Source organism: Anarrhichthys ocellatus, unplaced genomic scaffold, assembly GCF_004355925.1.
Source record: "Anarrhichthys ocellatus isolate YVR2014 unplaced genomic scaffold, GSC_Weel_1.0 scaffold20, whole genome shotgun sequence".
Classification (NCBI taxonomy): domain Eukaryota; kingdom Metazoa; phylum Chordata; class Actinopteri; order Perciformes; family Anarhichadidae; genus Anarrhichthys; species Anarrhichthys ocellatus.
The window spans coordinates 2,313,710-2,341,234 of record NW_022280050.1 but is presented as its reverse complement, the minus strand read 5'-3'; the positions used below and the strand labels follow the sequence as shown (position 1 = coordinate 2,341,234).

The window sequence follows — 27,525 nt, the reverse complement described above, 5'->3', positions numbered from 1 at the left end:
GCAAAACAGAAGTCTCAACACCCTTCAACTGAAATCAGCCACGGGCGTTGTCCCTGGCCTGGTGGGCGGCTTGTGAGGGGGGGGGTTGCTCCAGAGTACAGGAGGAGGAAATCCTCAGCCTCTTCTGGAAATCCAGCAGGCAAGAGAAGATAAGACAGAGGAAAGGGACAATGGCTGTGGCTGATTTCAGTTGAAGGGTTTTGAGACTTCTGTTTTGCAGCTGCTCAGGTGCTCAGGAGGGTCACCTGCTGGAGAACAGGTGTTTGTTGGAGTCACAGCTGCCTGCAGCTTCTTACAAAAGCAATTATCGTTTTTATGACGACTGATTGCGACGGCGGATCCTCATACCTGAAAGCTCTGAAATTGCTTTTTTGAGATTGTGTTAAAAAAAAGTTGCGTCCGTATGCAAGTCTCTACATCGCTAATTCGATTTTGACCTCTTGCTTTATGTGCAGGTCACAGAGTAAAGGCGGGAGGACCTTTAGGTTACTCAAGTGCTTTTTGTAAAGGTATATATTTTATTTTTTAAATCTACTGTAATCAAAAGCCGGTATCAGTTAAACCATTGCTAACACATTCTATACTACAATTGAAGATGCTACTGTATAGATCTGGCTTTGTATTGCATTCTACATAATGCATCCATCCAGCGCACAGAGTACTCACAGTCGCATTTTCTATCTTGCGTTTCCAATTTTTTTTATTTGTTTTTGGGTCTCGGATCGCCCACATTTGAGCTCATCTCCAACTAAACGGTAGGAAATGTGTATTGCCGAGCCTCAATCTGCCTTTCTCTCGCTTCTAAGCAATCACACAGATGTCTGACCATCCTGAACCTGCTATGTTGAAGGCTGAACGGCCCACACACACACAAACACACACACACACAGACACACACTCAGTGTTCTGATTTGTCTGTCTGATAGTGCTGTCAGTGAGACTGGATGTCAGAGAGAAGGAATCTATTACAGGATCGATTTGGCCATGCAATTAGGTGGCAATGGGAATTTCTCATTTCACTTTTCTCTCTGTAACAGTCGTCTCTCTGGAGCTTTGAAGGAGGGATAAAGTGATATACTGTGATGGCTAGCAGATGAATAGAAAAGAGGCAGAATTACGGGAAGAGAAGGAAAAGTGTGTGCGTAGTTGTGTTCCTTCGGTAGATGTGGGAGGAGTGCATACAATTTAAAAGCACGTAAAGACAGAAATGGTATATGGGATCATATTCATCCCTCAGTCTGTGTGTTTAGAGCAAGACGCAGACATTATATAACTTATTCACTTTGTCAATTTGCCGCTACTCATTCTCTTCTTCCCCATCCTTCTTCAACTGCTCAGCTCATCTTATATGCTCATCTCTTTTTCACTATTTAGGAATCGCTCACCAATTGGTTCTGAAAACGTAACAAGAGCATGAGCATCATTTCTCTCACACTTGCCTTTCAATTGACATCCTGGTTATAGAAATAAATAAAGATAATTGCGACGGAAGTTTGGAAACGGGCCAAACACTTCTTCCGTTTTACATCACAGGCCTTTTTGTATGTGTGCTTTGCTAATGTGGGCATGTTTGTACTTAAAGGGAAGCCTTCTTTAATGCACATTCATGTTGTTGGCAATCGTGCAACCTGGAAGTGCTGTACTTCCTCAGTATAGTGCTAGAATATCAAGATGTAACACAACGATTAATACTTCCCAGAAAAAGGAGAGTGGAACACCTGAAACTGTGAAAAACAAGTGGAATGTAGTATAAAGGAAGCCCCCGTCGTGTTCTGCGTTTACATTGTTGCACAGTGTTTGTTGTGCAATCTAAGATCTCAATGGAAATTACTTATATTATATCCACACAGAGCAGGAAAATTACCATGCCATCAGCAGTGTCAAGTGGAAGATTTATCTGATTTCCCTTTGCCACTATGTAGTCCTAATGGCAGTGAGAGTTTTGTATCAGGACAGCGCCTGGCAGGATGGAAAAGGAGAGATTTAATGAAGCTTCCTCTGCTGGCTAATTAAAATTTTCCTCTCCCCCGCTCTGTCATTAAGCAATGTTTTAACAGGAAGTTGGAAGAAAAGAAAATAGCCTGGGAGTTTTCTTTTAGCAACTTTCTTGCATTGCCAGGTTTGTGTGTGTGTGTGTGTGTGGTGCAGTAGGTACCGTACTGCATGACTCTGTATGTCTGTGTTTGTATGTTTATGTGTTCATAAGTGTTTGCATGTCGTGCCGCTATAGGTTTCCCTATAGTCTGTGTTTTTTTCCGATTACATGGGACCTAAGGGGGTGACTTTGAAAACATACATACACAAACTTGCAGCCAAAGTGCTGCTTGGGAAACAGAAATAAAGTCTTATCCAATATTCATTCTTCTCCACACCCTCTCTGTGCCTGTGGATAGGCTAATGGGCTGCGGCATCATCCTCTGACACAAGACATTTTTCTAATATGTTTGAACTGCTGGAGGACTCCACTGGGGTTTAATTGCAAGGGAAGCGCACAGATATGTACATAATTAAATCCCTTTACCGAGCCATGTTGTCTGATATTTGTATTTTATTTAGAGGTGGAGCTACTCTGTTAACTATGTTGTGATTTACATAAGAGCTCGTCAGTTATTTAGTATGGAGTATTAGTTTCTCTCTCTCTCTCTCTGTTTTTTTTTTATTCAGCAAAGACAGGGTCTGGCTCAAGGGAACTTTTTGTCTCAGTGAACTTGTTGGAGAGCTGAACATTCAACAACTTTTGAACAATTTCAATATGCTTATTTTGATATACTTTATGTCTGCCGGAGGGAGTACCGAGCCCTAGAGCCTTTGTGACTGTGTTCAACTTTACTATGCGGCTTTGAGCTGAATATTGGCAAATACACTAAACCCCAAAAGAATAGAAAGCAGTGCCATGCAGTGTGAAGCTCAAATATCGTGGTAATAAACTATTAGAAAAATGAGAAAAATCTCATATTTGGCTCTTGAGTCATTTGTGCATTGGCTTTCAGGTCTTCAGTCTGCATCTCTCAGTTCAACAACGGCATTGTCATGGCAGCTTGGTCAATGCCGTACAAATTGGTCGCAGGCTAATGTATATACAGCATCATGAAGCCACAATGACCAGGGTTCCACTCCTGCCATGTTGTCATATCATTCCCCCATATTGTTCTCCCCATATTCCAGACTCCGCAGCCTTTGGTTTTCATTCATTTCAGTAGAATATGAAAGTAAGAATGTAACACAAATATGATGTAAATCCTTGATTTGGAGAGAATACTTCAAATTGAATTCAAAAAGGCCTTTATATGAGGGCAGTGTCTGTATGACAGACTATGATAGGAACAGCCCCTTGTGGTGCATCCATTTAGCCATTGGAAGCCACATTGCTCGGACCGGTGGCGTCCAACAAGCACCAGTGACAGCATTCATTTGGTAGCTGGCGGTCAACATGATTAGCGAACTGCAGGAGGCTTTTGCAAAGTGGACCAACTGCCTCAGCCACCCACTGTGTGGGAGGAAAGGAGCACAGGATGAGCAATGAGAAGATTGTGATGGCAGATACACAGAGACTGTGAAGATCATGTGAGGAGCTGCTTTTAACTGGTATTATTTTTGAGCCACAGGTGTTTTGTTTTTGTTTTACAGGCACCAACAGTATGCACAAACCTTGTATTCATTACATAAGAGAACATGGGTGGAATGCATATAATGCACAGTGTTTTTACATATTACACATTAAAAGATATTCCACATGCACAAACAACATTCAGACCTTTATTTTGCAAGCAGAGGCCCAGCCACTGCTTCATTTTCCAGTTGGCAGGGAGTTGATGTGTTCAGATATGATTTATTGATCATGTTGAGCACATTAGTTTACCCACTGTGTTCAGTTAAAAAGCAATAACACATTTTACACCCTCTGCTCCATGAGAATGCAATAACACTAAACTAATTACGCAAACTGGGGACAGCGGTGTGATTTGTAATAGCACAAGCTGCGTGCCGACTCTGAGCCCTCTTCAGCGAGAATATTGGAAGTAATACACAGATATTTGATTAATTCATACAAACCTTATTGCTCTCAATTCACTTACTTATATGGAAAGAGAGACATAGGACAGTGGCTGTGTTTACATGCCAGAGTAACCCAGCTAATGGCTGTTGTTTTCTCTTATTCTTGTCAATGACACTCTCCTTAATTAATGAATCATTCAAAATCTGCTGTTCAATATAATAACATTGGGAATCAAAATCATCAACAAGAAAAGGTCAGGTTAATGTCAGTGCACCATACCAAAAAAGAAGAGTTTTGATTATAGACAAGGCATTTCACACATAGACTGTATATATGAGAAGTGAGCGTAGTAGACTGCCGTTTTGAATCCTCGGGTTCGATATTTTGGCCGTCGCCATCTTGGATTTTTGCATCCAGAAGTGACAAGAGGGTGGAGCTAAGTACAACTGAATGCCGAATAGGACATTTTTAGCTGACCAAAATGCAAGACGAAGACATAGATAACTACCAGACCGGACAACGCCGTGGTAGCGACCTGCTTTATCGTCTATTTTACTCTCGACTGGGACCACAATGTACTTAATGAACATAATGCTGGATTGGAGAAGACTTGAAACTAGTGATTAAGATGATAAACTCATGTTTACAATGTTTCCTGAGGTAATAAATCGAGTGAGAAGTAGAGTCATTTTCTCATAGACTTCTATACAATCGGACGTCTTTTGCTACCTGGCCCCCTTTAATCTAATTTCTACATGCTGCGACTCTGACATGTACAGAAACACAACATTTAAGATGCTTATACACAGCTATATGTCTCTCAACCCTGGATTACTAACCTGGGCAAAGCGGGTAACCAACAATTTGCACTACTAAAGTACAATATCAACTAGGTCTTTATATACAAATTTACTTAATCTTTTTTGGCCCTGACTTGTAGATGGGCCATGTGACAAAATCTAGTTCTAACAACTTTATTGTTATAGTTTAAATATAGTTTTAAAGTCATGTTTCATCCACAAACTAACTGACATATAGAAGACCTTGGGCCTACTCCAATATTGTAATAAAATACATTGAAGCTGCAATCTACAGTGTACTGTGTGCACTGTGCGTGACTTGAAGGCACCAGGGTCCCAAGCAGGTTAATCTGTTCGTGGACATACTGCACACATCTGAATGCTTTTCATCTCTTGAGACAAAACAAAAAGGGACAAAAAGGGGTGAAACTCCAGTGTTAAGAAAACAAGGTCTCTTGTCTCTCAAAACTACAAATAAAGTTGGAAAAATTGACGGTCTGCCTGATGTGACTCCAGCTTTCAAAATCAATGATTTATCACTATAGAAACATTGCAGAAATAAGAGGATGTTTACCAAAGCCATATTGGCTTTTGCAAACTGTAAAAGAGTCTACTATAATGGTATTTCTCAGAAGTCTGTAGGGAGGCTGCAGCCAGAGTTTTGACAGGGACTTGAAAAGAGAGCACTTCTGTCCGAAAAACTACATTGGGCTCAAGTACGCACTGGAATTGGCTTTAAGATGCATTAGGTTGTCTATAAAGACTGAATGGCCTTGTTCCACAATGTTAGACATGCTGAAAAGTCATGAGCATCACAAATCTCTCATTTCGGTGAATGCCTCTGAAGCTGCTTTTGGTATTTATACTCTCAATCGCTAAGGCAGCCTTCCAGAGAACTTGAAATGTGATACAATTGACTCAAAAAAACCCAATCAAGAGACTTGCAGAATTTCCCCCGATCCTTCCTTCATGCAAATAACATTCGACTGTGTCTTTCTGTCCACACACAACTGTAGAAATGAATACACACACACAATCGCGGCCGTACACATTTTGAATGCTCTGCAATTTTGCCACCCCTATAGGTCTCATATTAGGCCAATCAGTATAATTTCTTTCCTCATCATATGCTGTTATCGCTCTATAATAAAAAAACATATTAAGCTAAAATGAAAAGAATAGCGAAGGATTTGAGGAAATGTAGCATCCCTCAGCTTTTTCCCCTCTCTCACATCATTGGTAATTGATATTTGAGGCCTCGTTTTGCGCCCCAGCCTCCTCTTCTTGAAATGAGCTTTTGGAGCGCAGAGAAAACAGCTGAGGCGGTGGAAATGGAATTGGTTGTGTGTCGGTGCATGAGAGAGCGGGATTATCCCAGCGTAATGTCAGCCTTATTAAACACTATTACACTCTATAGATCAGAGAGGGATCTGAAAAGGATATACTGCCAGCTCATCTGTGTGTGGAAGTGTGTGTAAATTGGGATTATATGTCCATGAATTAGAGTTTTTTAATAAGTATCAGTTATGATCCAGTGAATGTGATCCACCTTTGATACAATGCAATGTGTCTGAGGATGTATTATCATTATTATTATTACTAGTAGTAGTAGTGGTGGTGGTATTGTTATTAGTTGAATTGATATTATTTTCAGGAGTATTGAAAATAGTTGCTACGTTAACTTCAGCCAGTACAACAATGCATACGTTTATTCTGTCTTTCTAAGAAGCAAAATGATTCATAAACCACACACGCTGGCTGTAAGGGTGATCATGCTGGGCTACATTGATTTTGTAATTGTATGTATGGAAATGACTTCACCACACAAACCAGCTTTGCTGTAAAAAACGTGTTGCCGTCATGCTGTCAGATCAAAGTTGTAGAGCCAGCGACCAGCTGCCATTCTGTATCCGATGTCGGGTTAATAGTGGCTGTTTATCAAGAAAAGAAAAATCAAAGCAGTGAAAAATAAATTAGCAACTGTTGGAGAACATCTGACTAATATTAGCATAAAATTAACAAGCACTTTTTCATGACTAGTTGGTGCACTGTCCCATGAAGCTCAGCATGAGCACAAGAAGATGTTTTGCCACACATCACATTGTTCAGGTGAAAAGTGAGCTGCTGAGACTCAGTATAGGTGAGGGCAAGCCCAACAGCCAATGTGTGTTACTTCACGAGCCACGCAACGCTCACACTCAAACTCACACTTGTGCACACAGTTCTATCACAACAACTCCCAACAACTCATTTTGTACAAAGCAGCAAAGCTTTCCTTGAGGTCCATAAGATCTGAGTAGAAAAGTCTCTCGAAGTAAAGTAGAATGTAGAAAATGAGCGCAGCATTTGTATTCAACTGCCACAGCGTGGCTGCAATTGCAGGCAAGGACCCCCCTTTACTGTGATTGGACCCTTCCCTTATTAGATTGGAGGCAGGTAGGGGGAAAGCAGAATAAATTCTTGATTTTTGCGTGGGAAAAGTGGGAAACATAATGAACATTGTTAAGCCCATGAACAGTATTTCCTCTAAACTTAGCACGCCCTATATCATCTGTGATCGAGTACATGTGTTGTTTATGTTGAGTGCAGGGAAAGGAATGCTTTGCAAATGTTTCCCGGCTCTGCCTCATTGTATCGCCGTCCATTCTTTGGTCCATTGATTGACACGTCACTGTAGCGTTCAAAGGAAACAAGATTCAATCAGTTCCACTTGTCAGATGTCACTTGATGAAGCTGCTTTTCATACAACACAACTGTGATGACGTCAAACAACTTTGGTAAAATGAATGACTTTGGAAATGTGTGTGTTTGTCATTTAAGTCAGCATGCAGGGAGAGCCTGTTCTTCAGAACATTAACAAGAGAAGCTCGTGCTCCAATTGTGCTCATTCTCCCCTAATTACTGGCAAATGCTTCCCGCTAGTCCCATGAAGGCGCACTCCATCACCCCAGATGACTGCACTTGGAGAGCTTTCTGTGTTTTGCTAAGCAAGGTAACGAAGTCACAAATTGCAACTGACCAGACTAAGTGTAGAGTAGCACACCAACCATGAAGCAAAGCAAGTGCAATACACTTCTACTGACAGAAACCTAAAGTACAATAACAAACAAGTCAAAATGATGATACTACTACTATTACTACTACTACTAACAATGATAATAATAACATCTTGTTGTTGCTGTTTTAATTATATAATGGCAAATTATACAATTTTATTTGATTAATATCAATATTATTTTACACGTTCTATTATATTACAACTTCATACTCTAAGTCTAATTTCTACAGCAAGGTTTTTCTACAGTGGCTAATAAATTGTATTAATTGTTCCTGGAGGTAACAAACCCTCAACCACTGTGGATCTAAGTAATGGCTGTTACAACAAGAAACAAATTAAATCAGGTCTTTGTTCTTCATGGAGGAAGGCAGCTGGGGTCAGCTTTGACTCATGTTGCTTAAAATGGGTTTCGATAATGAAGACAATCACCTGAACTGTAAAAGAAACTGCATTGCTGTCGATCTGCATGGACAGCATATTCCTCACACTATTGTGTGTCCAAAATGTGGTTAAATCCACTACTTCTGTCTTGTTTGTCATATATTATCTACTCTCTCATAGCCAGACCTATCTCATGTTGTGCCTGACAAACCTGCCTTTAGCTCATCAACTGGCCTCAATTCCTGGTGGTTTACAGTTGCGGTTACTTTTTAGCAAAGAAAAAGAACCTTATGGCAAATATGTCATTCAAAAATAGTACTACGTAATCCAAAATGTAATGGGCAGATTGCTATGAAATGAACTAAGCTCTTCTATGCTCCCCATAGGATAAACCCTGTCTAGATCTTTCCTTTTGCCATTTTTACCATCCCCTGGCCAAAATATCGAAGCTGCCCACATTGCTTCTCTAATCTCCTGGGCAGACTGTCATACAATTGTCAGTGTTAACACAAAACCATTCATTTAAAACAAGCTTACTGTTTTACCATTAATTGCTGCCATGCAGGGTTAAACTAATCCCCATCAGTAACCAAGGCTTTTCACGTGTCTGAATGCCAAAGAAGAAGATCAGGCGTCTCCCAGCTGATAGACTCAACAGTGATATGACGCTGTCGTCTTTTCTCTCATTCTGTTGCTCAAATCAGAGTGGCTCCATCAAGTTTTGCACATTTATTCCTAGATATATACAGCGCCTTCACACTCAAAAAATGAGAGCAACTTTTTATCACTTCACTCGCACCATGCTGCTGCACTTGTTGACTTCCATACAGCTGCTTCTCAGAAATATGTTTTGGCACTTTTTTTCTGTTGCAGTATCATTATCATCGTTATTTTTCCTTTTACCTTTATATTTTCCTTACTCCAAGTATGATCCGTTTTGGAATATACTGGTTTATTAGAGGAGTATATGGGTTAGGCAACACGTAAACAACTTTTTTAAAGCCTGTCAGGCACCTTTCGAGATTTTCCTCATGTTTTGTTCTGTCACCTCCCTCATTTTTGTCAACAGCAACAACTTCTCTCTTTGTGCTATTTGTCCGTGAGAGACGCCGTGAGAGACGCCGTGACAGACGCATTGCGAGCGTGTTTGGCTTGCAAGTCCGAGTTACACATCGTGATGCTCGTGGTTTACTGTATACTTCTTTGCATCTGTAAATATGTTTCCCTTATGCATACACTTGATTGGATTTGAGCCTGTTTGCATAAGTCTGTGAGAGTGAGATTTAAAGAAGAGAGAGAGAGAGAGAGAGAGAGAGAGAGAGAAAGCATCACCAAAGGCATTTAAATTGACTGCTCCATTTTAATTTCACTCCAGCTCCATTATGTTGTTGTTGATGTTACTAAAGGGCTGCCATGTCATTATCTCCCCCCTTTGTTTGTGCTGTTTTTGAGAAGACATTGCCGTTGTTTATTTTCCACAAGAAGGCCTTTATGCTAATGCGACCTCTGCTAAAGACGATTTGCTGTCGATTTAACAGCGTGTTAAAATCCCAATCACCATCAATCATGCAGAGGGGAAGAAGCGAGTGAGGGAAAAGTTTGGGGCTAAGTCATGCCAATATTCATAACACCCTCAATTTCTTAGGGCCTCAGACATTGACATGCATTCTCTGCTTTTCAAGAGACATATAGCCTTGCGAGTATCATAATGAAACTTAGTAACAGGGAAAACGGGGATAGATGTGAACGAAAGGCAAACTATTTTAGAGGCAGTGAATAAAGGCTCCTACTATACGGGAGCTGCCTTCTTGTAAATGAAGCAAAAAACACAGGATTTATATCTCATATTGATATCACAAAACATTCACAGAGGGACAAAATGATACTGCAGATGTATCTGGTAGAGCAAAAGACAAAGAAGCCACACAAATAGGTAGTAATAATGGGAAAGGATTGAGACACAATGGAGAGTTGTATCATGCGTACTCGGGGGATAATGAAAATTCACAGCATATTTCTCGTAACCCTATAGCCATTAGTTATCCAGACATCTTGTCTCCGACCATCCGACCTAACTGCAGCACTTCACGAAAATCAACAGAAATCTTCATATGGGATGCATCAATATACAGTACATATCAATATGACCAGTGGTTGTTGAAGAAATAGTTTTTCCTTTTGGCGGACTTTCCTTCGAACAGAACCAGGCTAGATGTGTACCCCTGTTTCCAGTCTTTATTCTAAGCAGAGCAGTAAAGGTCACCTGGCTGTAGCTCATATACCATACAGACATGAGACTGGAATCGCTCTTCTCATCTAACTCTCTGCAAAAAGAAAAAATCACATTTTCCAAAATGTCAGACTATTCCTTTAAGACTTCTTGATCTGGACCAAAACCGTTCAAGAGATGGACAAAGCAACCAACCGACATCACCATCCTTAAACTCCACCGCTCGCAGGGCAACAAGTGTGACATTCCACTAGTAGTTGATGGGGTCCATGCCCACTAGCCAACGATAAGCACTATAATAGATTTACTGTTGATCATGCATTAGAGATATCCTAATACAGGTCAGTGCTTTCTTGGAGCCAGTCAGGACATTATCTCATCAGTCAAGCTTAGGCCATAAAAACACTTCTTTACTGTCCATCCCGAAGCCTCTTCGAGCCACTGTTTTGTCTTTAAAGTAAGATTTAAAAGGTAGTCTCTGCTCTCTCTGAGTTATCGGATGTCTTTTGTAAAGTTTACTACTCTGTTCGTTCATTTGGCACAAGACTCTCTCTATGTTGCTATAAACATTGCCATAAAGGGTTCAGTGAGGCTGACCCCTGTAAAGTCCATAAAAAGATCTGTGTCTCCGATAATGTCACTGATATATAAGCGACGGCTGCCCCTGAATGAGCCCATCCAGCACTGTCTTTGGTGAAAACTGGCTCTTACTCTTTTTTTTGTGTGTGTTGTCCTTTTTATCTCATTGTCTCGCTGTTAATTAGCTTTTCTGTTTCCTTACGGGGTTTGTCTTTGTTCCCCTCTCACCCTTATCTCTCTTAAAATAGCTAAATCCAGTGCACCAATACATTTTACTAACCTGGATGCTAACATTGAAACTTTAATGTTTGTTGGATAGCAATCATAAAGGAAAAAAAAACACACTTTTCTTTTGATGCCAGGCGTCTCTGATGTTGTTGTGATTAATCTTCCTGAAGTGTAGAAATCTACCAGTCCATTGATATCACACAACAACAGCACCAGCTTGTATTAAGTGTTAGTACGTCAGGATCTTTTTGTAACAATGATTTAAAAGAAGGACACATGCTGGTTGATGGGCATGTCTCAAAATCACAAAAACTTAAACTGAATTGAGTTACTGTGCACGCGGTACAGACAATATTTCAGTGGTGTTGATTGTCAGTGAATACCTCTCTTTCCACTTTTCAACAAAAAAGTTAAAATGTGTCCTCTGATGTTTTTGAAAACTAGTAGCACAATGGAGCAATACACAACAATGCAAACTGGGCCTGGAGAAGGAAGAGAGTCAGAAGAATGGAAAAGGGCATGAGTATTTAACAAAAACACTCTCCTGTTGTAGTTGAAGTAGACATTGCATTAAGCAGTGATTTGAATGGTACTGTAGAGCTTTAAGTGTAAGTGATTCAAATCCTTTATAAAGTCCTAAACATCCCCTAGTCTGCATGTTGTCAATGGAGATAATTAGCTCTGATTATCCTCGTTAATAGTCTTGGGTTTTTTTTCTACCAGCAAAAATGGCCTGCGTTAAAAGAGCTTATTACCTCTATTACCTGTGATCACCAATTATGAATCTCCAGTCATTGTATCTTATCAAAGCCTCATTCAATGCAATAAACCTTTATGCTACAAAATACCAGTCTAATTAAACTGAGGGGGGAGAAAAATCAATGCAAAAGAAGAAGTTCAAATAATTGTCGCAAGAGGGTACATAAAGGAAGAAGTTAAACGGAAATAGTGAATGATTTGCATTAATGGAATTAACTTTATTCAGAGACGGGAAGCTTGCTGTGTCCCAGCTCGCCTTCACTACGTTGCTGGTAAACATTAGTGCTTTGTAAAGCCACCGCACTCCGATAGCCGTAAATGCCATGGTAGAGATTAAAATCAGGAGGCACTTAGGAGCGAGTGAATACAAGAGGGTTCCAGCCACTGGGTTGAAAGCCTATACAAGAGAAAGCTGAAATAGCACGTTTTTAAACACTGCTCAGGTCATGCAAACATGTGCATGTGGTGTGGAAGGCAAAGTGGAAGACATATAAGGTCAAATAGATTTTTATTTCATTTGTCTTTTTTTATCAAATTTAGGGGAAACCATGAACTTGTTGCATGTTTTATATAATGCAATACAGAGAAAGTATTCATACAAAACACATACAGTATATTCCATGCATACATTATTAAGAGCATAATATCTATAACACACAGGAAAGGAAATATAATGTGAATACACTGTACAATCTACAATATACTACACATAAGAGAAGTAGAGAGACGGGTTTAAATTATAAGTAAAAGACTGAAAGTAGCTCGGCAAACCGTTGACATAAGTTTTGAAGATGACGATACTGATTAATGATGATGATCTCGATGATTACGATACATAATAAGTAAAGGAAGGAAGATCAAAGTTGTATAGTTAATAACTGGCTCTCACACACCTGGCCTGCTTTTCCCCTTCTCTCACTAATTGATTAACACCTCTTCTCAACACTCCAGCGAAGATGTGTTGGAGAGAGCTAAGGACAGGTGGGAGTAAGAGAGACGGCCTGACACAGATGACAGAGAAGGGTTTTTCACTCAGAGTGTTTGAGAGTGTTGTTCCTGAATGGCTCAAGGATATAAGAGAACTCAGTACTGTTTGTATCACGGTACTGTATCGTCTTAATGTATCTCACTTATGTCGGCAGGCAAGTGAATCAGAACAACATGTATGAGCTAGGAAAATAGCTTGTAATTTTCCCCTGTTGGAGTATATTCTCATATTCTCAATATTCTCATGTATGGAGAAAGGGGAAAACAGAATAGGCACTATTCTGATAAGATATGCGTGGACAAGATGTGTACCGTGTCAGCACAGAGAAAAAGCAATAAGGCTTTTATTTGTATTGTTTCATAGTTTTTCTTTTGTACAAGGGGCACTGAGGAGGGTAATGTTTGTGTGGAATGAAATTGAAAATAGTCCTGCTTTTTTTTTTTCCATATGCAATAAGCTTCCGGCTGCATCTCTCGCCTATAATGCTACCATCTCTCTGCAATGATCTCTCATCCTTTGCATCGCCTCCTCACCACGCTGCCTTTGATTTCAAGAGCTGAACTATTCTGCAACATTTGTTGATGTGGTTCTGCAAGTAAATGCTGCAGAATTGTGCTCCTCTTGGAATTGTTCTTCTTCGCCGACCACCGGGAGAGGCTCCCACCATCATCGGCTATGCACTGCAAAGAATGTCATTCACACATGCACACATAGGCCTCCAAACACAACACACACACACACACACACACGAAGATACCAGTAGAGAAGAAGCTTATAATATGGAATCTGTTGCGTTGGACTTATTGCCAGTGATATATTTTACGCTGATATTTAATTCAGTGATTCTAGTTAGGATAGATCCTAATGGGACACTAAAATGTGAACCTTCCAAAGCTAAGCTACTTGAAATGAGCTCAGATCTAAGTCAGGGAAACATCCAGTGACTAAGGCTTGATCGGGCCTGACTGCATACATTATTTAAACAAGGTGTAAAGATTATAAAATAAAGCATGTATTTAGTGTTTGCATGTCATTGTTTTTGGATATTTGTACGACTTCAGTAGGTTGCTGTAGTAGAGAGATGAAAGGAAGTTAGGAGAGAGAGAGATGAGGAATGACAAAAATGCAACAAAGGGATATTTTGGTCCATGGTTGTCACCTTAACCCCTAGACCTCCAAGGTGCCCCCATTAATAGTTTTTTAATGGTTTTCACCTAAACATCATTCAGAACCTCATGCTTTTTTATGTTTAAATTTAATTTAAAGGCCACGATTGCACAGTATTTTGTCCAATGTTAATGTTGACACCTAACTGAGTGAGTAATGCTTTGTTTATTGTAAAGCTCAATATAAATCTTAAATAAATGTCTATACAATGTGGAAGATGGTTATTCAATATTTCAACCGTATTGCCTGACAAGAAGGTCAAAATTGGACGATTCTGCAAAACCTCAGGTTCAATGGCAACATTTGTTTTCAAATTATTTTTGTTTCTACAATATGGCATGGCAACTACAAGGATAAGGTACAAGGACAGAGAAAGATTTTGCTTTTGGGAATAAATTGCATGCGCGGTAGGTTAGTGTCAGGCAACTAAAACATTTGATACAATCTGGAGAAAGATTGTGGTTGCAATAAAAAAAATACTTTTTGCACTGCAGGCTTTGAACGTCATCACTGGACACAAATACATTTCTCGGGATACTGGGCTAACAAATTCCAACCACTTTAAACAAAGAGGCCGCTGCTTAGCGAACCTCTGTGTTTATTAAACCAGTAAAGAAGTGTGAGTAGAAGTTCTGGCAGATGGTCATACAGTACAACGTAGACAGTAGTAGTGACAAATAGTCAAGCAGAGGGAGACAGACAGGTCTACTCCCCGTACATGATCTGCCTGCCAGTTGCTCTGGTGTTGTTCAGGTCCAATGAATATGAAGTGGCAAGCCTCACCAACCAATCTGCTGCCTTTGGGTCTCAGGGCCCGGCTCGGGACTCTGAGATGTAGATGTTCTGGTTGACTTCCAGATCTCATTAACCTTGGGTAGAGGGCCGAGAGTTAGATCAGAGCCCCAAAGGCCAGTGGGTCATAATACTATTCTCTCATCCCCTGCTCACCTCAGCTAGCTTCAGAGGTGTGTACAGTATACATCCACTCACTGTGTGTGATATGGAAGGAATCCACAACATATTTTATTTTCATATCTCACCCACTATCTTTAATAACATTTTCCACAATCTATAATGGACTGCCTGGATATTGCATTATGTGAGATAAATATAATATAAAACAGTGTGACTGTATTTAATATAAGTAGGCAGTTTTATAATTCAGTGACCATCATGCTTGATGAATGACATTGATGATACATCAGTGATCTCTGCTGAGTCTCACTCATCAGCAGTGGTTCCGTTTTCCTCTGTGCTCCCACATGTTCACTTTATCTGTCATAGGCTCTGGTGTGAGGATCAACAAACATAGAATACATTTTGTTCTCTCTATATAAGTACAGCTTATGCAGACATGAGCTCTGTATTCATAGGCATCATGATGGTCATAACACTGTATAGCCTTTATTTTCTAAAAGAGTTGACTGACTGTGATCAACTATATGGATTGTAATGTACTTCAAAATGTAATAATAATAAAAACTAATAAAGCACATGTTTATTAATACAGCCAATCTTAAATAGACATGTCTGAGTGCATTATGAAGGTTCATAACTTTATCTATTGCCTTATGCATATTCCATGTCGGTACATTCAGTTTAAATATGGGCTTCACAGAAAATAGTTCTCTCACTTGTATTCATATTTTACATGTTTTGTGAAAGTTCTATGCTGTTTTGTATTGGCTGTCCTACTCACTGCTCATCAGCAGTCTAATATGCAAACTCCAATACAGTTTTGTTTTCATCTGCATGGATCTGACGTGCAGTATATTAACGGGAAATAAAAGAGGTTTATTGCAATAATTGCAATACTCATACGGTCCATGTGTGTTTTAATGGATGAATGCTGACATGTAGTGTTAAGTGCTTTGAGTGGTTGAAAGACTAAAAAAAGGCGCATTACAAATGCAAGTCCATTTACCAGCCATCGAGCATCTAACTGCTTAATCGTCGAAATCCCCAGACTTCCTTCCTTTTCCAAGTTCAAGACGTTTGACGAGTTCAATGTCAATTTTGCATTGTCTACTGGTGAGTGTGTGTGTGTGTGTGTGCCTACCAGCATGTGTGTGTGCTAACCTCCTTGCCACCTTGTGTGTGTCCATCCTCTGGTGATGCATGGTCAGTCATTGTACAGCACCACCGTGGCCTTGGAGCAGAGCCCGGCCAGACAGATTGCAGCAGGACACCGCAAGGTTCGAAAAGAAACATCCCCTCAGTTCAGCGAAGGTCAGGCAGAGGCGTCATTAGGTTGACAGAGTCTAAAACAGGGTCTAGTGAGGTGGGCGAGTTGACTGACGCCTTTTGACTCAAGGACATGCCGGGATCAGAGGTTAATGACGGAGGCAGCCTTGGTACGCCATAGGGGATGCTTACTTATCATACTGATGTACAGTATGTGCTTGTGTGAGCTGAATGTATGGGTGTATGTCAGGTTTTTGAAGAGAAATGTCAATTTGAATATTTTGAACTAATCAATGGTCAGTCTTTAGCATTTTTTAATACTCTTTATTTTACTCACAAGACACTAATACTTTGAAATAGAGGATACCAATTATTGTAAAATAGAATCTGATCAGTACATTAAAGACCTGACCTAGTAAAGACCTGATTACAATAAAGGGGTGGCCATTTTCAACTGTGTAAATAAAGAAAAACAATCCTTTTACAGATGAAGACTAAAAAAGTCCACACTTACTTGTGTGTGTGTGTGTGTGTGTGTGTGTGTGTGTGTGTGTGTGTGTGTGTGTGTGTGTGTGTGTGTGTAAACCTCTTCGCCTCTGTCCTAATTGTCCCCATTTGATCAGAGCAGTCGCGGTTTCAAGCGCTTCCTTGTCCTCCCTACAGCTCCATTTATCACAGCCAGCAATGGAGACACACAAAGGCACTCTGTGCTTCAAGGTGAATTTCCAAATGGCTCAGCTTGTGTTACCTTGTGAAATCGATGTGCCTGGTGACAACCGACAGCCATGGAAATCTCACCAGACAGGAGACTTCTACACTTCTCTGTGACATAGAAGTGCTACGGAGGTTGAGAAAATGCTATTAAAAGCCATTGCAGTTGGTGTCTAATTAGTTTTGTAAACTCTTGTAATCTTTCAGTTTATTTTCTTAGTATTTTTAATAAGGAAAGCTTTTGTGTTATATGTTTAATCAATTAAACACACACAGGAGCAGTCACTCACTTTAATTAAGTGGTTTTGTTTTTTTTAAAGGAGTTTCAGTGCTTCCTTTCCTATCTTCTATATCCTAGGAAAGGTGTCGAAACACATACTTTCATGCTATGACGGTACAAAACTTACAAGGCATGCATTTTTGGCCTTCTTGGCACTTGCTTTATTTGTTTTGTGAATTTGAATACAAAACAATCTGTGTTTGATAGTTATACATGTGGTAGTGTGAAGGTGTAACCAACAGAGAGCTTCTTCATTACACTCTTTCATGCAGGGCCCCCTTCAGCAGTTAGCACTGGATTAAACAAACACACTCACATTTGTTGGCAACATTTTCAAACTTAAAACCCTTCTCTTTGTGAGGAGAGAGTGCAGCGTTAGACATATTTTCTCAAAAATGAAATGTGAAAAGTTATGCAGCTATCTAACTAACTAAGCTGAAAAGGTGGAAAGAATGTCAATGCTATTTATGTTTGCTTTAATTATTTTAACAATGAATTATTTACTCAGCTTCAACACGTAACTGATATCATTTACCTGCTCAGAGCAGAGAGAATGTAGAGAGAGTATTCATGATATTTTGAATATATATTTTTTCTCTTGTAAGAGTAGGAAAAGCATTGGTGTTAACATGACATTACGTTAACATTGTTTTGACATTTAGGAATGAAGAAGAAAAGTCTGTGTAGGATCCTGCATTGCAAGTGTGTTCGACTCCAGTTCAACGAAGTTCATTCATTCTAATGAAGAAAAACACCTAATAAATATCGTGTGTCTGTTAAGCTTCCTTTGTTTTCACGTCAAATAAAGATCATACTTTTTAAAACGAAGAGTAAAAGTTCCCCAAAACAGAGCAGATGGTCTCTTTATTTTAGTGAACCTTGATGCGTTCATTTCCATATTTGAAAAGACAAACCGGATTTTCATAAATCTGTTAAAAGTCTGATAATTACCATACAGGGTTCGCATTACTGATAATGCTGAATTCCTGATGGATAATGACAGACACAAGGCCAATCCAATGCCTCTTGATTAGACATGGCTACTTTAAACAAATACGATGTCATATTTTAGAAACATTATGTCATTGCTGGTTTTATTAACAATATGTGTCCGCTTGGGTCCTCTTGAGGGAAACATCATGAGGATATGTGATCCTTCCATGTGACGTTCTAACCTGTGTGCCCACAACATGGTCTGGCTTTGCTCTCATCTTTATGTCATATTGTCATCCTGTCACCACCAGCATGCCACCCAGGCTTCTACAAGGCATATGCTGGAAACACCAAGTGTTCAAAGTGCCCTCCGCATAGTGTCAGCTACGGGGAAGGGGCTGCTGTCTGCCGCTGTGAGACAGGCTTCTTCAGGGCTGAGAGAGATCCTTCAACGATGGCTTGTACACGTGAGTATACCAGCAAACAGGGCTTGATACTTACTCATGACTGATGAGACACACAACCACATAGATGTTCAAAGCTTTTAGTCATCCTTTGTGATGTCATGGGAGAGCTTTGAGCCTCACTGCCATCACTTCAACTATCTAAATTATGAATACATGTTAAAGATCTCTGTTCTTGTGTGTGCGCCTGACAGTCTGGGTAAGCTATTGGTTACGGTCTCTCAGAATTAGCTGTGTCTTGTCTGCAGGACTTATCTGGTGTAAAATTGCGCACCGGATGAATTACATGGCTTTTGTTCAGCTGCCTCGTCTTCGTTGATGATTTACCGACTGTCATTACGACTTCATATTTGCATTAAATTACAGTTTAACCGGACTAATTCTCCTTTAATTAAAAAGCTATTTAGCTGTCACTGAGATAGACTGGGGCCATATCTGAGAGCTCCACACGGTGGAAGAGTGTATTTGTCTTTTACGGAGAGACAAAGCCAAGTCATTGTGGAGAAGCTGCGAGTATACACTGTATATATATTTTATATACTGATCAAACAGATATGCCAATCACAAGAACAGCAAAAAACCTGTTTCAGTAAAAAATTATGTGTTATTTCAAGATCTTTGTTTTACCCCTGACATAAGACCAAAGTCCAGTTAACAAAAATAACAATGTATATACAAATATAACACCAGCACAATGCCACAAGTCTACTTTCAATATGGTGGGTCATTTTGGAGATTAGGTTTGAGTAAAATATACAGTACATAGATAAACTCTGTTCATCGTGTCTTTTTCAAGGGCTCTTCAACAGTTGTAGTTGTTAGTTGTTGAACTAAATCTTCCAGGCAAAAGCACATCCTGAATCTCCAACGCCACTTTTGCTCCCGGTACAAACACTGTGTATAAAGGCTTGTGGGGCATGTTACAGCCCAGCAAACTAAGAGGTGTAGACTACCACATCTACTCTAACAAGCTGTGAGTTCTGTGTTTACCCATAATGCATTTTAATCAGCAGCTTGTTGGCCAGAGCATAAACTATTAGCTTGATGTCTAAGTAAAAAAAAAAAAAAAGAAAAGAAACATAGATTAAAGATTTGGGGCCTGAGAGGAAGACAAAGGCGGAGAGCAAGAAAGAAAGGATGTCACAGGAGGAGAGATAAAGGTGGAGACAAAGTGTAAAGGCTGGATGGAGTAGACAGTGAAGAGAGAAAGGAAGGAGGGTGCTGATACCAATCTCCCCCTAGAGGAGAATAGGAGCTGATTGATGGCAGTGGGGTTGCTCTGCGAGAGGGGAGGTGGGTGGATTCTCCTCGACGGAGAGAATAGAAGAGGTGAGATAATGGCCGATAGACGCAGAAACAGATAAAGAGAGAGAGAATGGACATTCGCTGACAGAAGTCGAGGAGGGGTAGGAGGAGCTTTACTGTCTACTGAGAGTTTTAGCAAAGGTAGGGAGGGAGGGACAGGGATGGACGGATGGAGGAGAGGGAAGCATCCCATTGTCTAGGCAGACAGTGAGCTTGGCAGGACGGGACTGTTCAAATCCCTCAGGCTTTTTAACTCCACCCTGTTGACAGCTGGCTGCATGCTATAGCACAATACTGACCCTGACACACAAACACACACATAGAGAGCACAAAAATACCTCAACAAGGGAAATGTGAGGGAGGTGAAATAGCTTAGAGAGAGTTTATACATAGAGTTATGTGGTACAGCAGTATAGGGGATCTTTAACAATTTTATACTGCAATGTATTTAGAGGTAGATTCATATTTTGCAGAGCATTTTGGACGATGTCTTAGATGTGAGGTATCTCAGGGGTCAAAAAGGAGAGATCAACTGGAAATGTATGAATATATTTATTGAGGTTAGCAATAGAAAATACTTTAGCGATTAGAATCTACAGATTAAAGCACCTGTATTAAGCATGGGCTCTGATGGAGACAGGAGATAGGACAGGATCCCCTGGAGTCTGGACGCTGACGGCGGTGGAGTAAAGTCAGCTGGCGGCAGATGAAAACTTTCAGCTATGGACGCACTGGAAGTAATGGTGGTAATGGGGGAGGTGGATTGCGCATTGGAAGGTCTTAAAGACATAAAATAAAAGATGAAGAAATAGCAGAAATTCACCCTTTGAGGTATAAAAGCAGAAGATGAAAGAAAAGATCATCCTCATACAACTTTCTACAAAGCCTCATTAAAAACAAAAACGTCTGCTAGGCTTTTAAATGGTTCTGTAGGAAGACGTCATTGCCACCAGGGCTGATAAGCCATAAAACAATCCATTGTTTAAACATCACACAGCTAATTGGGTATCTTCTTTTCTTAACATCAGCCTAACACCTTATAACTGATTCATCTGTTCATTAACTTTCTGTCTACGACTGCAGGCCCTCCATCTCCACCGCGCAACTTGGTGTTCAACCTGAACGACACCTACCTGATGCTGGAGTGGTCACCTCCCAGCGACAATGGGGGCCGCCGGGATCTCACTTACAACGTCCAGTGCAAGCGCTGTGGCCCCGAGTCCGACCAGTGCCATTTCTGTGAGGAGGAGCTCCGTTTCCTACCACGACCGTTAGGCCTGACCAACGCCACTGTCACTGTCATGGACTTTTCAGCGCACGCCAACTACACCTTTGAGATCGAGTCCCTCAATGGTGTTTCAGACATGAGCTCCTTCCCTCGACAGGTAGCCATCATCACCGTCAGCACTGATCAGGGTGGTGAGTATATATTTGAATTTTACTTGATGTTGGGAGTTTATTTTGTGTCGCTTTAAATGCAACACTGTGACTGTGATTACATCTGCAGTACCTCCTATATACAGCACAACAGCATTGTTTTATTTCATGACTTATAAACCCTGAAGGAAAATTGTTTCCTCTCAAGATCTTTAGATAGAGTACAGAAAATGGAACTATGAAGAGATCTTTTGCATTTGTTAGAAAGCACCTTGCAGAGTTTTTACCCACCGGTAGTAGTGACCAATGTAGCAATGCAGCAATGTTTATATGAGACAATAAACCTTCCTGAATGGTTTCACACGATTCCGCAAATCACTGTGAACAGAGTTCTCTATTTCCTAAAGTGTATGACCAGACCACCAGTGAGCACTGTATATTTTGGAGACCATGCGTCCATGAGTTCTAGATATTTGATATTGTTAAAGTTGCTAAATTCGATATTCACAGCATTAACATAGCAGCAAACAACTATTTGTAAACACACAGTGGAGTAATGTCTTTCTGAGCAGAGAATGAAGTCACTTTTTAGCTCTGTCAGCACTTCTGCCATTGTTTGTAATGCTAGCACTGTTAGCACCGTCAGCTGCGAGCCGTCGTCTCAGCAGTCGGCACGTCGTGAGCCGCAATAGATAAGCAATGAATTCTGTATAGCAGACCTTTAAAATAACCAATTTATTGGATTGTGGGGCTGTGCAAAATTTTAATTTTGAATAAACTGCTGATAACACAATCTTTACTGGATGTAGCCTTTGATGCAGATGGTAGAGAAAGTCAGGGTTGACATTGCAGTTTATGTTCCTCTGGTATTTCTAGTTTTGCATCCTTAACTGCTGCTGTAAATGATGACAGGAGGCCAAGGAGAGCTTGTCTCTACCTGCCGACTTGCTCCAAATAAGATGTTTATGCTGAAAGCCTCATATTTCTTCTGTGACAGTGGTCTGTATGGGAACACTTATGCTTTTAATTTGTGATTTGCAAACACTGTGTTTTCTGTTTTCTCCCTCCTCCCTCGACTATTCTCTCTCACCTTTTTTTTCCATCGGTTGTTTGTCTTCCACCTTTTCTCTCTCCTGTTTTCCTGTTTCCAAACACATTTGTTTTGTTTTTTCTTTCTTATTTCTTCTCTCGTCCTTTCTTTTTTTCTCCCCCCCCCCCCATCCTTCTTCTGTTGCTGTGGGAGTCTGGGAGCAATACATTTTCTCATACAGCCAAAATACATTAAAAGCATTATTCTGTGTCACAGGGGACAGCTCTGGCCTTAACAGGTAACTCAGTGTTACATGCAGTCTTTTTATACCATTAGGATACCCAGTTTAGCGCATGGTCTTGGCAGGTCCCCAAGCTGTACACAAGACCCATTTCAGCGCTAATATACCCAGCTGCAGCTGTTTAACATGCTCAAGGGAAGAGGCAGATTCCTGGCCATGAGCCACTGATAAGTAGCCTGAAGATGTATTTTACCACCATCACCTTTACAGAAATGAGCATTTGGTCAGAGAGTCAATGGTCAGTGTCATTCATGTGTTAATATTATATTATAATGTAGCATAAAATATAAATTACCCAAACTAAGTAAAATTATTGGTGTTTTGGTTTAAATGATGTGATCATCTCCATTCAAATTGCATTGTGTTTATCTCACGATACAACTTACACAAGTGTGACAAGCAGAATTCTGGGAAGTCTCACCAACCTTGTGCTTTATTTCACACACCACACAGTCAGTTTTTTTTTTTTTTCACACCTCAACCTGGAGCTCATTTCAAAGGATTTGTCACTGAGGTGGATATAAGACCTGCCGTCTCTTTTGGGAATGGAGGACGATGATTCATGCCCACAAGTAGCCCACACAGTGGCAATTACTACTGTCAGTTGTCAATATGAGATTAACATATAATTATTTATGGATTAGACCAGTGCGTTTTATAAACCGCATCAGTCCATTTTTAATGAAATGTAAATCTTCTTGAAAATGAAATGATGCGTCTCAACAGGGCTTATCCTGCAAACAATTAATCTGGAACATTGAAATACATCGTAGGTTGCTTTTGTGAAATATATTTACTCCAAAGGTCTTTGATCTCAAAAAAGTAATTTGGCCTCTTCTTCAGTGCAACTTCCTTTGTTTCACCAATCCGAAAAAGACTTAGCAATTCCTCTTTATCTGACCTCCACACTTGGGAAAATTAACCCATAACTGGACAAACCCATGTGATGTATCCATACACACAAACACCTGTAGAAGGAACGGACTGGGTTTTACGGTGCAGTGATATATACTCTGCCTGTCATTACAAGACTAATACAGACCACTGTTCCAGTCTATCACCTAAACTGCTTACACTTTAAAATAGATTGTTCTGCAGTTGTAGTAAAGGGCTATTGAAGTGGTGATTACACACAGCACTGTGAAACCCAGTACATTTGTCTAGCCTGTCCTGAACATCAATTTTTTCTATAGTATGTAACAGTCATGCAAACACTGATTAACAGCAGCTTCAACATGATACTGGAAGAGGGCTCAGGTCCATCAGCCAGGCGCACTGTTTTGATAAAGAATCACATTGGCGGAAAAGATAAAATGGTTTATGAAAATGTGTGCATGAGGTCAACATAACTCAACTCAGATAACCATGCAAAATGTATTAAGAAAAGGAAAACTCGGATGCTGCAGCGATGTGTGTTTTTCTGCGACTGCAGTGATATGCACACAAACAAATATTTTTGCACACATGCTTCCCTAGATACATCCGCCTAAACCTCTCTGTGATTGTTTGGAAAGGTGTACGGAAAAATTCTAACACTATTAGCATAGCGTTGCCGTCAGCAGAAACGAGACAGCCGTGCGAATTTCTCGGTGTTGCAAGGAATCAAGAGTCTCCTGTGATAATGCACGCTGGCCCTAGATAAATTAGACGTAGTCATTAAAATGCAGATGGTCCTTTTGGTAAATGCTTTGTGTCAGTGGGGTTAGTATATGATTTGTCGTGCCTATGATGGGCTGCTTTGTACCGTCCATATTCATGAGTGGCATATAGAAGTTAAGGCCTGTGATAATTTCATGTCAGGCGTAACCTTTTCAATAGTTTGTGATTTAGACAGTGAAGCATATCTGATGTATGCACAAGCATCATTCTTTATAACACACATGCACTGAGACTATGTGTGGAGAATTATAAAGCATAAGGATTAAAAGCAGGAGAGTGTCTTGGCCTGGAGTAAATCTCCTCATATTTGGAGAAAGAGAAAAAGAGTCTGGGGAAATCATGTGCTTATTTGCAGTTCTTGAAGTCGGCACCAGGAACGTGGCACTGCCGTGATCGGGCAGACTTATAAGTTTACACCTTTGGGAGGTTCACATCTGCCATAATCCATCTAGCAACTTTTTTCTTACCAGCTCGTAGAAACTCTGACGGCCATCATCTGCAGCCGGAAACGTAACCATCTATAAACTGCACCTTGGAACTCCGGGTGGGAAAAAAATCATCTGATCCTCCCCAGCGTTGAAGTTTTACTTGCACATAGCTCTAAAATAGACACGCAATAGACAAAATAGACAGCATAGCAGACATCAGACAAGAAATGTAATTGCCGCGTGCGGCCTTGCTTGAGGGAATCCAGGGTGCCGTCTCAAAGTAGGTGACTGGGTCAGGAAGGGAAGGCGAAGTGAACAGAGGAAAAGTAAAATGAGGGAGAAAGCCTGAGAGGTAAATAAAGAGGAAGAGAGATGTTAGGAGAGCAGAAGAAGAGCTGGACAGAGACCGATGAAATGACAGAGAAAAAGAAAAGGCTGAAAGATAGAAAAAGAGAAGCGGAGAAGGGGAGGATGTTTGAGTGACGAGACGATCGAAAGAGCAAAGAAGGGTTTGCAGAATTTAAAAAAGGGTAAACAAGAAATGTGGGCAGGCGATAAAGAGAGTGCGGGGAAAAAAATGCAGACACACAAAGACATCTATGCACTTGTGTTTGTGCAATGGGAAAACTAAAACTTGAAATTGTTTGTCTCAATTCATTTTTTTGATTAAGATTAAAAAACTTTTTCAGTATAAATACAGCACCAACACACTGATGGACGCTAAGACTAAAGAGGTTATTGTTGTTTTTTTTAGATGCATGTTCACTGTTACAGTATGCATAACATTTCATTTTTGAAGAGGTCTTTTCTGGCCACGGATCTCAGTTTAAAGACCAGTGTGTAGGATTCAGTGGCATCGAGCTTGAGGTTGCAGATTTCCCTTCGCTAGAGAGCATGGCAGAAACATGGCGGTGCAGTACGGCGGACTGCGTGGAAGAGGACCAACTCTATACATGTAGATATGAAGGGTTCATTCTCAGTTAACAAAAACAGAATAATTCTTAGTTTCCTGTGATGATACACCAATGAAAACATAGCTATGAATATAATATTACATTTCTGCCAGTAGATCCCCAAAGTCCTACTCACTGGCACTTTAAGTTGTTTATGAATGCTTTTAGTTTATTGTCATACTAAACAGCGTGCACTTATACTAAAAAATCTCTAGAAACCTCATTTTTCTCTGATTTGAAGAAAGTTACATGACTCCGGATTGTTATGCGTCTTAGATGACTCAAATAGTCTTTTCTGCGATAAATAAACAACAATACAAACCATTGTAAAGATATGTATCTACTCAACCACTCTCACATACTCTACCTTTGTAAGGCACTTTTGGCACAGCTTTCTAATTTGTGATTCAGCATTGATCATGTGACTGCCAGCCATACAACAATTCAACCTGTATTGATCAGGCAATGAAGCCCAACTACCAACTGTTGTCAATACCAGGTCTTCACTGAGCATACTTCTATGTTGTTGTTTTTTCTTGAACTCGGTTGAACTGAGAAGTTAACTCATCTCACACCATCTTACAACTTTACAGACAAGATAGAATGTTCTGCATCTCACATGGAGTTGGTTTAGGGTTAAGGGTCAAGTTGACAGAACTTTTTTGTGCGTTAGTGGAAAAAAAAATTTCAGACTCGAACTTAAAAAAATCGGACAAACTTTTCATAGTTTTGTTAAATAGAGGAAAAGTTGAGTCTGTAAGTTACACACTCAAAATCTAAACATTTCTTGGAGATGAGTCAATGTCATTAATGTCTAATATGTGTTAGTGTGTGGTAATGTATATGTGTGGTTACATTGAATAAATCTGAAAAACATTGTCTATGTGTATATGTAACGTATGAACAGGGGTGATCTCAGAAGTAATAGCTGTATTTCATAATGAGAAATAAGTGGTGAGAGGGGGTGGACAGGTGTATGTCTGCAGAAAGAGGCGAAGGACAAAGAGGCGGAGAAGGAGAAGGTGGAAATGGCCTAGAAACAGGAGTGTTCCTTTAATCACAGGAAGCAGCTGGATAATTGTGTATGTCACTGAAAGCAATCAGAGACAGATCGGGTTCTCCGTTCGCGGCGACGCATCAGAATATTCTTGCAGCAACTTGAGAGACTCTAATCAGACGGTCTTTTGTAGATGACACGCCGCTGGGTAAAACTAACAACCTGGGATCTGCATGATGATATGGAATAACATGGGAGGAGCTGGCAGGGGAAGTGCTGCTCATTGACTTGGCATTGACTGCAAGTGTCCAGATCATTTTCATTTGTTTCACTCACCTGAAGGCTGATATAGAAATTGCGCAAAAACATTATGCCAGCAGCCACTAAATCAGAGTCGACATGAAAGTGTGCACGTCTGCATGTAATAACTAACCCGTGCATGACTTCAGGGTTAACGGTGATGTCATGTTAGTGTTATCATCATAGCTAAACGGAACAGAGCATACAATCAGACCTGTGTATAACTGGTGTAATGTCAGGCTCTCATATAGCACTGATCACCTCGGGTTTTATCCATCAGCATCTTTATCATCTTCAGCCGTCGTCTACTTTCTCCAGTAAACGGTGCAAACCACACGGATACGCCAACACCGTGCATAATCTGAGACTTCATCAAAAACTAAATTGAGTTTGAGAATGTGCTTGCCAAGCTGCAC

The 27,525-nt window shown here is 40.3% G+C and overlaps 1 protein-coding gene across 2 annotated transcripts in view; it reads left to right on the top strand.

The window, feature by feature from the left end:
- Positions 1–27,525, top strand: part of LOC116389617 (ephrin type-A receptor 6) — a 134,064-nt gene that overhangs the window by 52,051 nt on the left and 54,488 nt on the right. For both annotated transcript variants that reach the window (XM_031858451.1, XM_031858452.1), the window contains exons 4-5: positions 18,607–18,762; positions 21,148–21,483. In XM_031858451.1, coding sequence (XP_031714311.1) covers positions 18,607–18,762; positions 21,148–21,483 — 492 coding nt within the window. The remainder of the gene's footprint in view (positions 1–18,606; positions 18,763–21,147; positions 21,484–27,525) is intronic.